This window comes from Nycticebus coucang, chromosome 19 (genome assembly GCF_027406575.1).
Source record: "Nycticebus coucang isolate mNycCou1 chromosome 19, mNycCou1.pri, whole genome shotgun sequence".
In the NCBI taxonomy this organism is placed as follows: domain Eukaryota; kingdom Metazoa; phylum Chordata; class Mammalia; order Primates; family Lorisidae; genus Nycticebus; species Nycticebus coucang.
This window is the reverse complement of record NC_069798.1, coordinates 1,069,411-1,082,450: the sequence shown is the minus strand read 5'-3', so window position 1 is coordinate 1,082,450 and position 13,040 is coordinate 1,069,411. Positions and strand designations below refer to the sequence as shown.

General features: G+C 44.0%; 1 protein-coding gene across 2 annotated transcripts in view; it reads right to left on the bottom strand.

Moving 5' to 3' along the window:
- CEP192 (centrosomal protein 192) overlaps positions 1-13,040 on the bottom strand; it is a 151,132-nt gene that overhangs the window by 47,404 nt on the left and 90,688 nt on the right. For both annotated transcript variants that reach the window (XM_053571227.1, XM_053571228.1), the window contains exons 23-31: positions 7,003-7,128; positions 6,684-6,827; positions 6,484-6,547; positions 5,619-5,758; positions 5,430-5,522; positions 4,797-4,915; positions 3,457-3,633; positions 1,737-1,827; positions 397-573 (exon numbers count right to left, since the gene is read on the bottom strand). In XM_053571227.1, the coding sequence (XP_053427202.1) occupies positions 397-573; positions 1,737-1,827; positions 3,457-3,633; positions 4,797-4,915; positions 5,430-5,522; positions 5,619-5,758; positions 6,484-6,547; positions 6,684-6,827; positions 7,003-7,128 (1,131 nt within the window). The remainder of the gene's footprint in view (positions 1-396; positions 574-1,736; positions 1,828-3,456; positions 3,634-4,796; positions 4,916-5,429; positions 5,523-5,618; positions 5,759-6,483; positions 6,548-6,683; positions 6,828-7,002; positions 7,129-13,040) is intronic.

Genomic DNA, 13,040 nt, shown 5'->3' with positions numbered 1-13,040 from the left:
ACTTGGTTATAGCAAACTGAACTAAGATGATAATTTTGCTGAACTGAAAGAATAAAATTTAATTGAAAAGTCAACATTTTAAATTAGCTTCATCTGGACTTACCCAAAGATGTGTTCCTAAAAAGGTAGGCACATTTCGAAATTCTCAAACTAAAATGGAACTAAAAAGCATTTGAAGAGAGATTGGAGATTACAGGACTACTATTGCTGGTGACTTTTACATCTTGATAATTCTACAAAGCAAGTTTACAAATCTCTCTAACTTATTTGGAAGTAGACAATCACATATTTTCACATTAAAAGCAGAGTATATGAAATTTACCAACATTAAACCAATAGTTACAACATGTCATAAGCTCCAGGGGTGGAGGGGGAGAGGCAATGAAATCATCTTACTGTGAACTTAATGCCTGGCTGTGACTGATTTCCAAGTTGTTTGATTTCCAGTTTAGCCAACATACAAGACAACCGAGTAGGTGCGAACAACACAGAGACGACAATGTCTTCCTTGGGGTGAATTCTGATTTCACAGTTACTAGTCAATCGCTCCTCCGAACCAAAAGTGTTCTGGAGCTACAATTGAAAAACAATCACTGCATAAAACAAAGCAGTAGCACAAATAAAACACACCATTAACACAAGCTCATCTGCATCTGTCCGTGTTCTGGACCTGGACAGAGCCAAACTGTGAAGGGAGACCAGGCACTCGCAGCCCTCAGGGCAGAAGTGAAGGGAGACCAGGCACTTGCAGCCCTCAGGGCGGAGGTGAAGGGTGTGAAGGGAGACCAGGCACTCGCAGCCCTCAGGGCGGAGGTGAAGGGAAACCAGGCACTCGCAGCCCTCAGGGCGGAGGTGAAGGGAGACCAGGCACTCGCAGCCCTCAGGGCGGACGTGAAGGGAGACCAGGCACTCGCAGCCCTCAGGGCAGAAGTGAAGGGAGACCAGGCACTCACAGCCCTCAGGGCAGAAGTGAAGGGAGACCAGGCACTCGCAGCCCTCAGAACGGAGGTGAAGGGTGTGAAGGGAGACCAGGCACTAGCCCTCAGGGCGAGGTGCAGGGAGACCAGGCACTCGCAGCCCTCAGGGCGGAGGTGAAGGGTGTGAAGGGAGACCAGGCACTCGCAGCCCTCAGGGCAAGGTGCAGGGAGACCAGGCACTCGCAGCCCTCAGGGCGGAGGTGCAGGGAGACCAGGCACTCGCAGCCCTCAGGGCGGAGGTGAAGGGTGTGAAGGGAGACCAGGCACTCGCAGCCCTCAGGGCGGAGGTGCAGGGAGACCAGGCACTCGCAGCCCTCAGGGTGGAGGTGCAGGGAGACCAGGCACTCGCAGCCCTCAGGGCGAGGTGAAGGGTGTGAAGGGAGACCAGGCACTCACAGCCCTCAGGGCGAGGTGAAGGGTGTGAAGGGAGACCAGGCACTCGCAGCCCTCAGGGCGGAGGTGCAGGGAGACCAGGCACTCGCAGCCCTCAGGGCGGAGGTGAAGGGAGACCAGGCACTCGCAGCCCTCATGGCAGAAGTGAAGGGAGACCAGGCACTCGCAGCCCTCAAGGCAGAAGTGAAGGGAGACCAGGCACTCGCAGCCCTCAGGGCGGAGGTGAAGGGAGACCAGGCACTCGCAGCCCTCAAGGCAGAAGTGAAGGGAGACCAGGCACTCGCAGCCCACAGGGCAGAAGTGAAGGGACACCAGGCACTCGCAGCCCTCAGGGCGGAGGTGAAGGGAGAACAGGCATTCACTGACCTGAAAGCAGTCTTGATCTTGTCCTCTGATGACAAGCCGGAGATGTTGGGTGGCAGATGTAGAATTATTTCTCAAAGCTACTTTCTGAAGCCTAAAAACAATTACATATTTTAAATACAGTTTTCCTCCATGAATAGTGGTACAAAAATAGGCAATTAGAATAAAACTATCCATGGCATCTAGCAATGGACTGACTATACCTCAGTGCCTGGAACTAAAAGCTCTTATGTTTGTGAAAATGTGGACTTAACTTATCAGAGAAGCTTTCTGGCTTAATCTATCTCTAACTCTATCTCTTCAACTGACCTTATTAAGTGTAGGTATTATCTGTCTCATAAAATATCAACAATGAAAATCTAGGAGAAGACATTCACTAAGTCTACCCCACACCTCCCTGGGATACTCAGATCAACTGAGCTCTCAGGGCAACAGGAGTCTTAGACCAAGACAATCATTTGTACAAAGTAGTCTTTTAAAAAGTATATTGAATTAATCCTACTTTTAAAAAGTTACCATGCAAGTCCATGTTATACGATGGACATATGAATAACAGCTGGTTGACAACGCTCTAACCTTTGAAAATACATGAATCCTCTCTTCATTGGAGAATGGAGAATACACGAGCAAAATCTCTATTTTACTCAAACTTTGAAGATTAGCAAACGAGAAATTACTCAAGCCGAGGTCTACGCCTTGTCCTGTTAGCTCCTGCATGGCTGGGAAAAGCCTTCCACAGGCACACTGACTGGGGAGACTTCCCTGAACAAAGCATCATTTTGTAAATGCTTCATTTTTATTTATTTTTAATTTATAAAAATTATAAATTCTTTTTTTTTTTGGTAAAGACAGAGTCTCACTGTACCACCCTCAGGTAGAGTGCCATGACCTCACACGGCTCACAGCAACCTCTAACTGTTGGGCTTACGCGATTCTCTTGCCTCAGCCTCCCAAGCAGCTGGGACTACAGGCACCCGCCACAACGCCTGGCTAAAAAATTATAAATTCTTTTATCATTTTCGAGTAGTAATCAGTGGAGGCAGGAAGTCTGGGTTTCTGTAAAGAGAGTCAATCAAATGACCAAGTGTGCTCAGAATTTAAGAAAACACTAATTACTGTTTCCACTACAGACTTTTGAGAGAGGTTTCTTCCAGAGATCTTTTTTAAAGACAAATCTGCATAAATATAGTGAGTCTCAAAGGAAAACAATTTAACAATAAATGCTGTACCCCATTTACTAGGATGGGCCAGCCCAGCCCCAACCCATTTCAGGTGTGTTCTGTATGGTCTGGAAGTGTGACACCCAAGTGCGGTATGTCAAAAGCACGCTTCTGGGTTTTGCTGAAACCATGTGGTTGTTGGATTGAGATAATCCAGGTTCCTTGGAAGAACAGATGGCCTGCATGTTCTTTATGCAGCTGTCTGTGAAGTTCTTCTCCAGCTGGGCTTTGGAAAAGTGCAGAGTGTGAGGCAGAGAGTCTAAGGTAACGGTCCATCTTCAGCAGATCCCTATGTTGTAGGGGAAATGTGTAATGGCTTTCTGCAGCCAGTTAAGATGGAATTGGGACTGGAATGTATCTTAAAAGGAAAGGATGAATGAGGACATGTGCCCATCTAGAAGGCTTTTCCAATCTGCACAATTTAGCCCTAATATTGTCTGTAAGACAAATTTTCTCCAACACATATACAAATAATTGATTACCTGTCAATCTTTGACACTTACTGTGTTCTACCAAGAGGAACACCGCCCCAAGCCAGAAACTGTTTGTTGGAGAAAATCAATGGACTATCTGAACAGCAAGATCCGGGTGGCAGAGGCTCACTTCCTGAAGAAAGTACTTCACCTTTTAACACAACTTCATACTGAGGTCCAAATGGCTGCACAAATATTTTCAAGCTCCTAACAAGAAGGAAATCTAAATTAAATGTCCTGTACTGAATTATCTTGGCAACTATTTTTTACATGCTACTTTTGTCCAAGAGACTGAACTGGGTGCCAAGGATATAACGATATCCCCACCTTCTGAGGCTCTACTCCAGAGAAGAATACAGACAAGACAGAGATGATGACAAAACCATCTACACGGTGGGATGTGAGAGATCATGGTGCCTAGTGAATGCTATTCATGAGAAACTTGAGAAGAGTCGAGGAAAGCTTCCCAGAAGGAGTCAGCTCAAGGAAGTTGAGGGTAAGCATTCCAGGCACAAGTATTCACACTGGTGCAGACCAGACTCAACTCTCCTCTTCTGCAAGATGCTGAGAGCAGACTGAGCCCATGCAGGCATCCAGTAACCCAGGCAGGGTGAGCCTTGTGTTTGTCAGGATAGAGGAGTTTAAGCTACATTTGTACAAGCAAGCTAATGACAGTGTTGTTCTGACTATGCTGATGTACACTTATGATTGGCCTGGAGAATGGATAGGGAAAATTATCTTAAATTAACAACAGTAATTCCTTTCTTTTCTTTTTCCTGGGAGAAAGAGAAAAAGTTAATGAGAAACATCAAAATTGATATTGTATTATTTACCTTTGCCAGAATACACTTGAAAATAGTGATTTCTTGGCTCGGCACCCATACCTCAGTGGTTAGGGCGCCGGCCACATACACTGAGGCAGGCAGGTTTGAACCAGGCCTGGGCCTGCCAAACAACAATGACAACTGCAACAACAACAAAAAAATAGCCGGGCGTTGTGGTAGGTGCCTGTAGTCCCAGCTACTCAGGAGGCTGAGGCAAGAGAATTGCCTAAGCCCAAGAGCTGGAGGTTGCTATGAGCTGTGATGCCACGGCACTCTACCAAGGACAACAAAGTGAGACTCTGTCTCTAAAAAAAGGAAAAAAAAAAAAAAAGAGGAAAGAAAATAGTGATTTCTTAATTTCTATTCAGATGGTTTAAAAGGACAATTTTAGTAACAAAAAGAAGAAAATCTGAAGGAAAGAAATTAAGTAGAGCAATATCGTTTATTAAGTCAAGTAGAGTATGTCCTTCACCATTCACACTGTGGGTTATGAGGCATAACTGAGCTTTGAGAGATGTTTTCTCATTATAAACATTTTTATGTTACCTTTCTTCACAGGCTTTGAAATCTGTTGGAGTAAATGAAACTACAACTTCATGTTCTTCTCCAGGCTTAAGGAAGAGATTCTCTGGGTCCACTGAAAAGTGACCTCCTTGTTCTGGGACCTAAACAGTGACAGAATCTTAACTAAACGTGGCTTTCATTCATTTACTCTCGTCTTGTGTGCCTTTCTCATTTACTAGGACAGGTTATTTGTCCCTTGCTCCTTGTCCATCACTATCTCAGCTTGTCATATTCTCTCGGAAAGTACACTTTTCCTTCTTTCTTAACAAACCTTACCTCCCAACTCATCTCCAATTCCTTATCACTAACTCCTCCTCACTCACCCACAGGTCTCAGAAATAATGTCCACAGGTGTGGATCACTCTTCACCAATTCCACCCAGCCACAAGATGACATATAGACCTTAGTCCTCGTGCTCCAGATACGAGATATCAGAGTCAAAGCACATTGGTATGTACTTTACACTAGTGCAACACCTGAGTTCCCAGACACTCACAACAAGTCTCTTGTCTGACCCTCAGGACGCTCAGACAGGGCAGGAGCACAGCCTTCAGAAGGTGAGGAGCGCCTCACAGTCAGGAGACTGTTCCCTAGCACAGTGACAGAAATTCTTACCTTGATATCTAAATAAACTTCAATATTTCCAGCATTTTTCAAAGGCAAATTTTGTTTTGTTGAGGAAGCCACACTGGCCAACAAATGCATAGTCTAGAGGAGGAAAGTCAAACATTAAGAAAAACTATTATAATTAAAGCTAAGTCAATCTGAACACAAAACAATCATGGCCAGAGGAGAGGAGGGCACCTGTAAGTCTCGAGGAGCGTGTATCCTAGCTGTTCCTGCTCGTGCTCGGAGACCAACACTTCCAAGGATGGGTGTGGGGTTCGGACTGTCAACTTCTACATCAACTTTTGCCAAAAATTCTTCTGCTGAGTCTAGAATCTCTGTAAAGGCTCATTCTTTCAGTTCAGACACCAGAGACTTACATAATTCTAAATATCATTAGCAGTCCAACACAATGCTCTTAGAGGCAACAAGACAATTTAGGCAAGAAGATTTTTAAAAGAATCTAAAGAGGAATGAAAATAAGCAGAGAGAATGACAGAAAAAGAAAGAAAACATACAACTAGTAGATGTGTGGTAAGATCGATTAAGAGAAAAACTCTAAGGCCAGGCACAGTGGCTCACGCCTGTAATCCTAGCACTTCAGGAGACTGAGGCGGGTGGATTGCTTGAGCTCATAGGATCAAGAACAGCCTGAGCCAGAGAGAGATTCTGCCGCTAAAAGTGGCCAGGCCTTGTGCCAGGCGCCTATAGTCCCAGCTACTTGGGAGGCTGAGGCAAGAGAATCGCCTAAGCCCAAGAGTTTGAGGTTGCTGTGAGCTATGATGCCACCACACTCTACTGAGGGCAACAAAGTGAGACTCTGTCTCAAGAAAAAAAAAAGAGAGAGAGAAAAACTCTAGAAGGTTTCACTGGCACTAGCTCTGGTCACCCTACACTGGCACAGGCTAGGCCCATACAGCCACCTGCCCCATTCTCAAAACAACACAGAATACTTAACAAATTACTCGAACATTCACATTCACTGACAGAGGAAATAAGTGTTAAGTCAGTAATCGCTTTAACTGCAAACTAAAGCAATTCCCACAAAATATAAACATGATACCTGAAGGACTGATTCGTTTCTTTGGACTATGGAAAAGAACCCAAATTATCAGAAATTCTGGATCCTATAAAATAAAAAAAAAAAAAAAATTGTATTAATGTATGCTGGTATTAAACTTGAGATCTTAATGAAAGAAGAATAGTTTGGAAACTGAACTTCCTTTAATTCTAAGCCAATTCTCCATTCCCCCACTCACTTACCTGTCCATCGTGACTGGCAGGCATCATGTGACTGACCACAGAGGGGCCTGGCAGCTGAGCCCCCACACCAGTATAAGGAGTGGCTTTCCCAGAAGCATGGATGGGCTCCTTGGAAAATGTGAAACAGCGCCAGGCTATGGCATTCTGCTCAAAAATAGAAGAAGCAGTTTCAGTAGAGCCAATAGTATAATATGAAATTTGTCAACAAAATCCTTTAAAAAAACGTATCACATAGGAACAACTAACCAAGAATGATCTCAACAGTGTGTACAAATCCACATGCATCCTGCAAACAGTCTCCTAGTGTGTTCGTACTCACCGCATTAATGATCAGCCTGACCGGCACGGAGGCATGTGTCCTGTTTATCAGTTTTAGTGGGAGAGCTTTCCAGCCTCCGTAAGTCAAGTCACCAAAATCAAGAACATCTTTCTTTTCTGTTTCTACCTAATTATGAAAAAAGGGAAACTGATTTACAAAAATCAATATGTTAATAAATGGTACAACTTATGTTTCTATCATTGCCTTTTGTAACCATAAATTAAGAGTCTGCATTAAAGGTACACATATCTAAGTTTTACTAGGCTATTTTATGATTGCTTATTTTCTTCAAATAAAAAAGTCAAAATCTTCTTTTGAGGTAGTTTATATACCCAAACAAACTACACAATTAAGCGATATCCTATGTGCTGTTACTCTGAAAAAAAAATGATTAATCTTAAGATGAACTGACAATTTTATAAAATATAGCAGAACCTCTGTAAGTTAACCACCCAAGGGACAAGTAACAAACTGGCCAATATATGGCAGTGGTCAACATTAAGAAACCAGAAACTGATACATACATGAAGTGCATGTCCAGTTCATGAAAATCAGGTCAACTTAAGGAGCTGGTCACTGTAGGTAGGTGGCCAACGATGGAGGTTCTACTGTATAGGAATCTCCTTTCAGTAAGTTCTGTAACTAGAGTATTGACTTCTGGATTCCCTTCAAAAAATACCATGAATATCTTGGCATATTCAGATTTAATTCAAACTTTTAACAATACTGAAAATGTTTAAGATGGTATCAAAATACACATATCAAAATTTAAGACAAGGGGCCAACACCGTGGCAGGCGAACCTCTTTAAACCTGGAGATGGACCTCACACGCCCACATGGAGAAAGAGTCTTTAAACCTGGAGATGGACCTCACACAGATTCCTCACATGCTCACATGGAGAAGAGTCTTTAAACCTGCAGATGAACCTCACACAGATTCCTCACATGCTCACATGGAGAAAGAATCTTTAAACCTGGAGATGGACCTCACACAGATTCCTCACATGCTCACATGGAGAAAGAGTCTTTAAACATGTAGAAGGGCCTCACGCAGATTCCTCACATGCTCACATGGAGAAAGAGTCTTTAAACATGTAGAAGGGCCTCACGCAGATTCCTCACATGCTCACATGGAGAAAGAGTCTTTAAACATGTAGAAGGGCCTCACGCAGATTCCTCACATGCTCACATGGAGAAAGAGTCTTTAAACATGGAGAAGGACCTCACGCAGATTCCTCACATGCTCACATGGAGAAAGTCTTTAAACATGGAGAAGGGCCTCACGCAGATTCCTCACATGCTCACATGGAGAAAGAGTCTTTAAACATGTAGAAGGGCCTCACGCAGACTCCTCACATGCTCACATGGAGAAAGTCTTTAAACATGGAGAAGGACCTCACGCAGATTCCTCACATGCTCACATGGAGAAAGAGTCTTTAAACATATAGAAGGGCCTCACGCAGATTCCTCACATGCTCACATGGAGAAAGAATCTTTAAACCTGGAGATGGACCTCACACAGATTCCTCACATGCTCACATGGAGAAAGAATCTTTAAACCTGGAGATGGACCTCACGCAGATTCCTCACATGCTCACATGGAGAAAGAGTCTTTAAACATGTAGAAGGGCCTCACGCAGATTCCTCACATGCTCACATGGAGAAAGAATCTTTAAACCTGGAGATGGACCTCACACAGATTCCTCACATGCTCACATGGAGAAAGAGTCTTTAAACATGTAGAAGGGCCTCACACAGATTCCTCACATGCTCACATGGAGAAAGAGTCTTTAAACATGTAGAAGGGCCTCACGCAGATTCCTCACATGCTCACATGGAGAAAGAGTCTTTAAACATGTAGAAGGGCCTCACGCAGATTCCTCACATGCTCACATGGAGAAAGAGTCTTTAAACATGTAGAAGGGCCTCACACAGATTCCTCACACGCTCACATGGAGAAAGAGTCTTTAAACATGTAGAAGGGCCTCACACAGATTCCTCACACGCTGACATAGAGAATAGTCTTTAAACCTGGAGATGGACCTCACACAGATTCCTCACATGCTCACATGGAGAAAGAGTCTTTAAACATGTAGAAGGGCCTCACACAGATTCCTCACATGCTCACATGGAGAAAGAGTCTTTAAACATGTAGAAGGGCCTCACGCAGATTCCTCACATGCTCACATGGAGAAAGAGTCTTTAAACATGTAGAAGGGCCTCACGCAGATTCCTCACATGCTCACATGGAGAAAGAGTCTTTAAACATGTAGAAGGGCCTCACACAGATTCCTCACACGCTCACATGGAGAAAGAGTCTTTAAACATGTAGAAGGGCCTCACACAGATTCCTCACACGCTGACATAGAGAATAGTCTTTAAACCTGGAGATGGACCTCACACAGATTCCTCACACGCTCACATGGAGAAGAGTCTTTAAACCTGGAGATGGACCTCACAGATTCTTCACACACTCACATGGAGAAGAGTCTTTAAACGTGAAGAAGGACCTCACACAGATTCCTCACACGCTCGCGTGGAGAAGAGTCTTTAAACATGGAGATGGACCTCACACAGATTCCTCACACGCTCACATGGGGAAGAGTCTTTAAACCTGGAGATGGCCTCACACAGATTCCTCACATGCTCACATGGAGAAAGACTCTTTAAACGTGAAGAAGGACCTCACACAGATTCCTCACACGCTCGCGTGGAGAAGAGTCTTTAAACATGGAGATGGACCTCACACAGATTCCTCACACGCTCACATGGGGAAGAGTCTTTAAACCTGGAGATGGCCTCACACAGATTCCTCACATGCTCACATGGAGAAAGAGTCTTTAAACATTGAGAAGGACCTCACACAGATTCCTCACAAGCTGACAAGGAGAAGAGTCTTTAAACATGGAGAAGGACCCCACACAGATTCCTCACACGCTCACGTGGAGAAGAGTCTTTAAACCTGGAGATGGACCTCACACAGATTCCTCAAACGCTCACGTGGGAAGAGTCTTTAAACATGGAGATGGACCTCACACAGATTCCTCACATGCTCACATGGAGAAAGAGTCTGTACATGTTCTGTACAAATGCAAACACTCATTTTGTTTTCCTAATTATTTTTGCTTTGAGGTTGGTTAAATCTAAGGATACAGAACCTACAGATACAGAGCACTAAGTGTATTGAAACACACAAGCACACTTTTTTGCCCGAGCCCAACAGAACACAACAGGAAGTCAAAGACAGCCTGGCAAGTGAGAGCTGACGTCCACAGGGCCACACAGGGCTGGTGGGATGCAGTCAGCTGCCATGAAGGCAGGCAGAGCTTTAACACCCTCCAGAGAACAGAGAATGTGACCTCAAGCTTATCATAGGGAGGGCAAAGCTGGAATAGGATTTGACCTTCATGCATAAAGCCCAAGAATTAAAAGAAGTACACTTTCTAGAAACAAGGAGCCTGTCGGGGACGGCGACACAGAAGATCCTCGGCGAGAATGTGCAAGCCTGGGCCTGGCACACACAATCGCAGGACCCCAGGTTGAGAACGGTGAGCCTTCCAGAGACACCTGGATTTCTGTAGAGTGCTCTCCAGGGACATTTCCAAAGACCAAGACACAGGGGTGCCTAAAGCAAGAGCAGCCTCAATGAATGTGAGTTCACATCAAAAATGGTAAGTATCAAAAAATGAGGCCTGGCATGGATCCTGCTCCTGTTTGGGGTGGTCTCAAACTCCTGAGCTTTAGGAATCCTCCCACTTTAGCCTCCCAAAATGCTAGGATTACAGGGGTGAGCCACCATGCCTGGCCAAGCAATTCTTCTTGAACACATGAGAAACATCAATATAAATGGAAAACGTTGTAGGCTACAGCATCAATCTATCTCCATTTCATATTCTGACTAAAGGTGAAAACAAAGGAAAAAAGAAAACAGCAAAGCACTTCCAACCCATCTCGAAATTATCAACGTGCTTTAAATTATTTTTGGTCAACTTTAAACTTCTAGTAATGTAGATGAAATAGTTAAGTGACTATATTCATTGATTCTGGCACACATATATACAATGCAATACTTAAATGCTCATAGAAATATTGCTGTTTACACTTTCAATTTGAAAGTGTAAACAGCTCCACAAATACTGACCAAGACCCTATTATGCACCACTCAGTGCCCTGGACATGAACAAGAGAGATACGGCTGCTTCCCCACCAGGTGACAGGTACCTTATGAGGGGGAGGATCAAACAATAAATAGTGAATATTTAATATGTCAAATGAAGAAAAGTGCTAAATAGAAAAGCAAAAGACAGAAGGAAGTAGGAAGTGGGGATAAGGGATGTAGGGCTCCCTTTCTATAAGCAGTGTCCAATGTCACCTGAGCAGAGCCCCAAGAAAGGGAGAGTGAAGCATACTTGTACCTGTAGGGAGGCTCACAGAAAACAACGGCATTCAAACGGCCTTTTCATCATCACTAGAATACTCTTCTTGTTAGTTTGTTTAGAGATGGCTTCTTGCTCTATTACCCACTCTAACACAATGACACAATTATAGCTACAGCACTACAGCCTCAAAGTTCTGGGCTCAACTGACCCTCCTGCCTCAGGCTCCCAAGTAGCTGGGACTACAGGTGCATATCACCACACCTAGCTAAATTTTTAAATTATTTGTAGAGATGAGGTCTCCTTATGTTGCCCAGGCTGGTCTCCAACTCCTGGCCCCAAGCAACCTTCCTGCCTTGGCCTCTCAAAGTGCTGGGATGACAGGTGCGGGTGGCTAGAGATGCTTTCTAAGCTGACAGGTGTCCAGAAAGCTCACTCTTCACCTACATGCACACTGATCCCACATCACTTTTTGATCTGTATGTGAAGCCATCACTGAAAGTTATTCTAAGCTGAAACATTCATTCACATGACTTAAGTCAGTTGTTTTTATTTATTCTGCACACATACATTCAAGATTTCTGCCTCCTAACCATTTACCATATTGTTCAAGAGACATTTAAAAGGCTAACGTATAACATCCAACATTTATATGCCACCAGGAATAATCACTAAATCTGGTTAAATCTGTCTCCTCTTTTAAATACAATTATGTCAAGTGATTTTTCTTTTTCTTTTTGAGACAGAGCCTCAAGCTGTCGCCCTGGATAGAGTGCTGTGGCATCACAGCTCACAGCAACCTCCAACTCCTGGGCTCAAGTGATTCTCCTGCCTCCACCTCCCAAGTAGCTGGGACTACAGGGGCCTGCCACAACGCCGGCTATTTTTCAGTTGTAGCCGTTATTGTTGTTTGGCGGGATTCGAACCTGCCAGCTCAGGTGTATGTGGCTGGCGCCTTAGCGGCTTGAGCCACAGGTACCGAGCCATCAAGTGATTTTTCAAAACATCCCAAATCAACACCTTCTCAAATAATTATAGGCCTATGCACCATCCCTAAGGAAAAGCTTATGAGAACACACTATCAAACTACATTGTTTTGAAGGGATATTCTTTTGGAGTTAGAAAAACAAACCTTGTCAGCTCAGCTCCTGTGGCTCAAGCGGCTAAGGCACCAGCGCCACATACACCTGAGCTGGCAGGTTCAAATCCAGCCCAGGCCCGTCAAACAACAATGACGGCTGCAACCGAAAACTAGCCGGGCGTTGAGGTAGGTGCCTGTGGTCCCAGCTATGTGGGAGGCAGAGGCAGGAGAAATCGCTTGAGCCCAGGAGTTGGAGGTTGCTGTGATGCCACGGCACTCTACCTAGGGCAACAGCTTGAGCTTTGTCTCCAAAAAAAAAAAAAAAAAGAGAGAGAGAGAAAGAAAAACAAACCTTGTCTTACTTTTGGGATAAAGGATCTTACCTAACTGTGTTACATTTAAAATTTCAACCCAACCAAAAGACATTAGGTTGAAAACAGCCAAGAAATGGGAGAAAATTGCAAAGCTTAATAAACAAAAAACTATAATCTAGAATGTAAGGATCATCTATAAAAATTAAAAATACTCAAAACAATAGAAGAATAAGAAGGAAGTATGAACCACCATTTCAGAGCAAAGA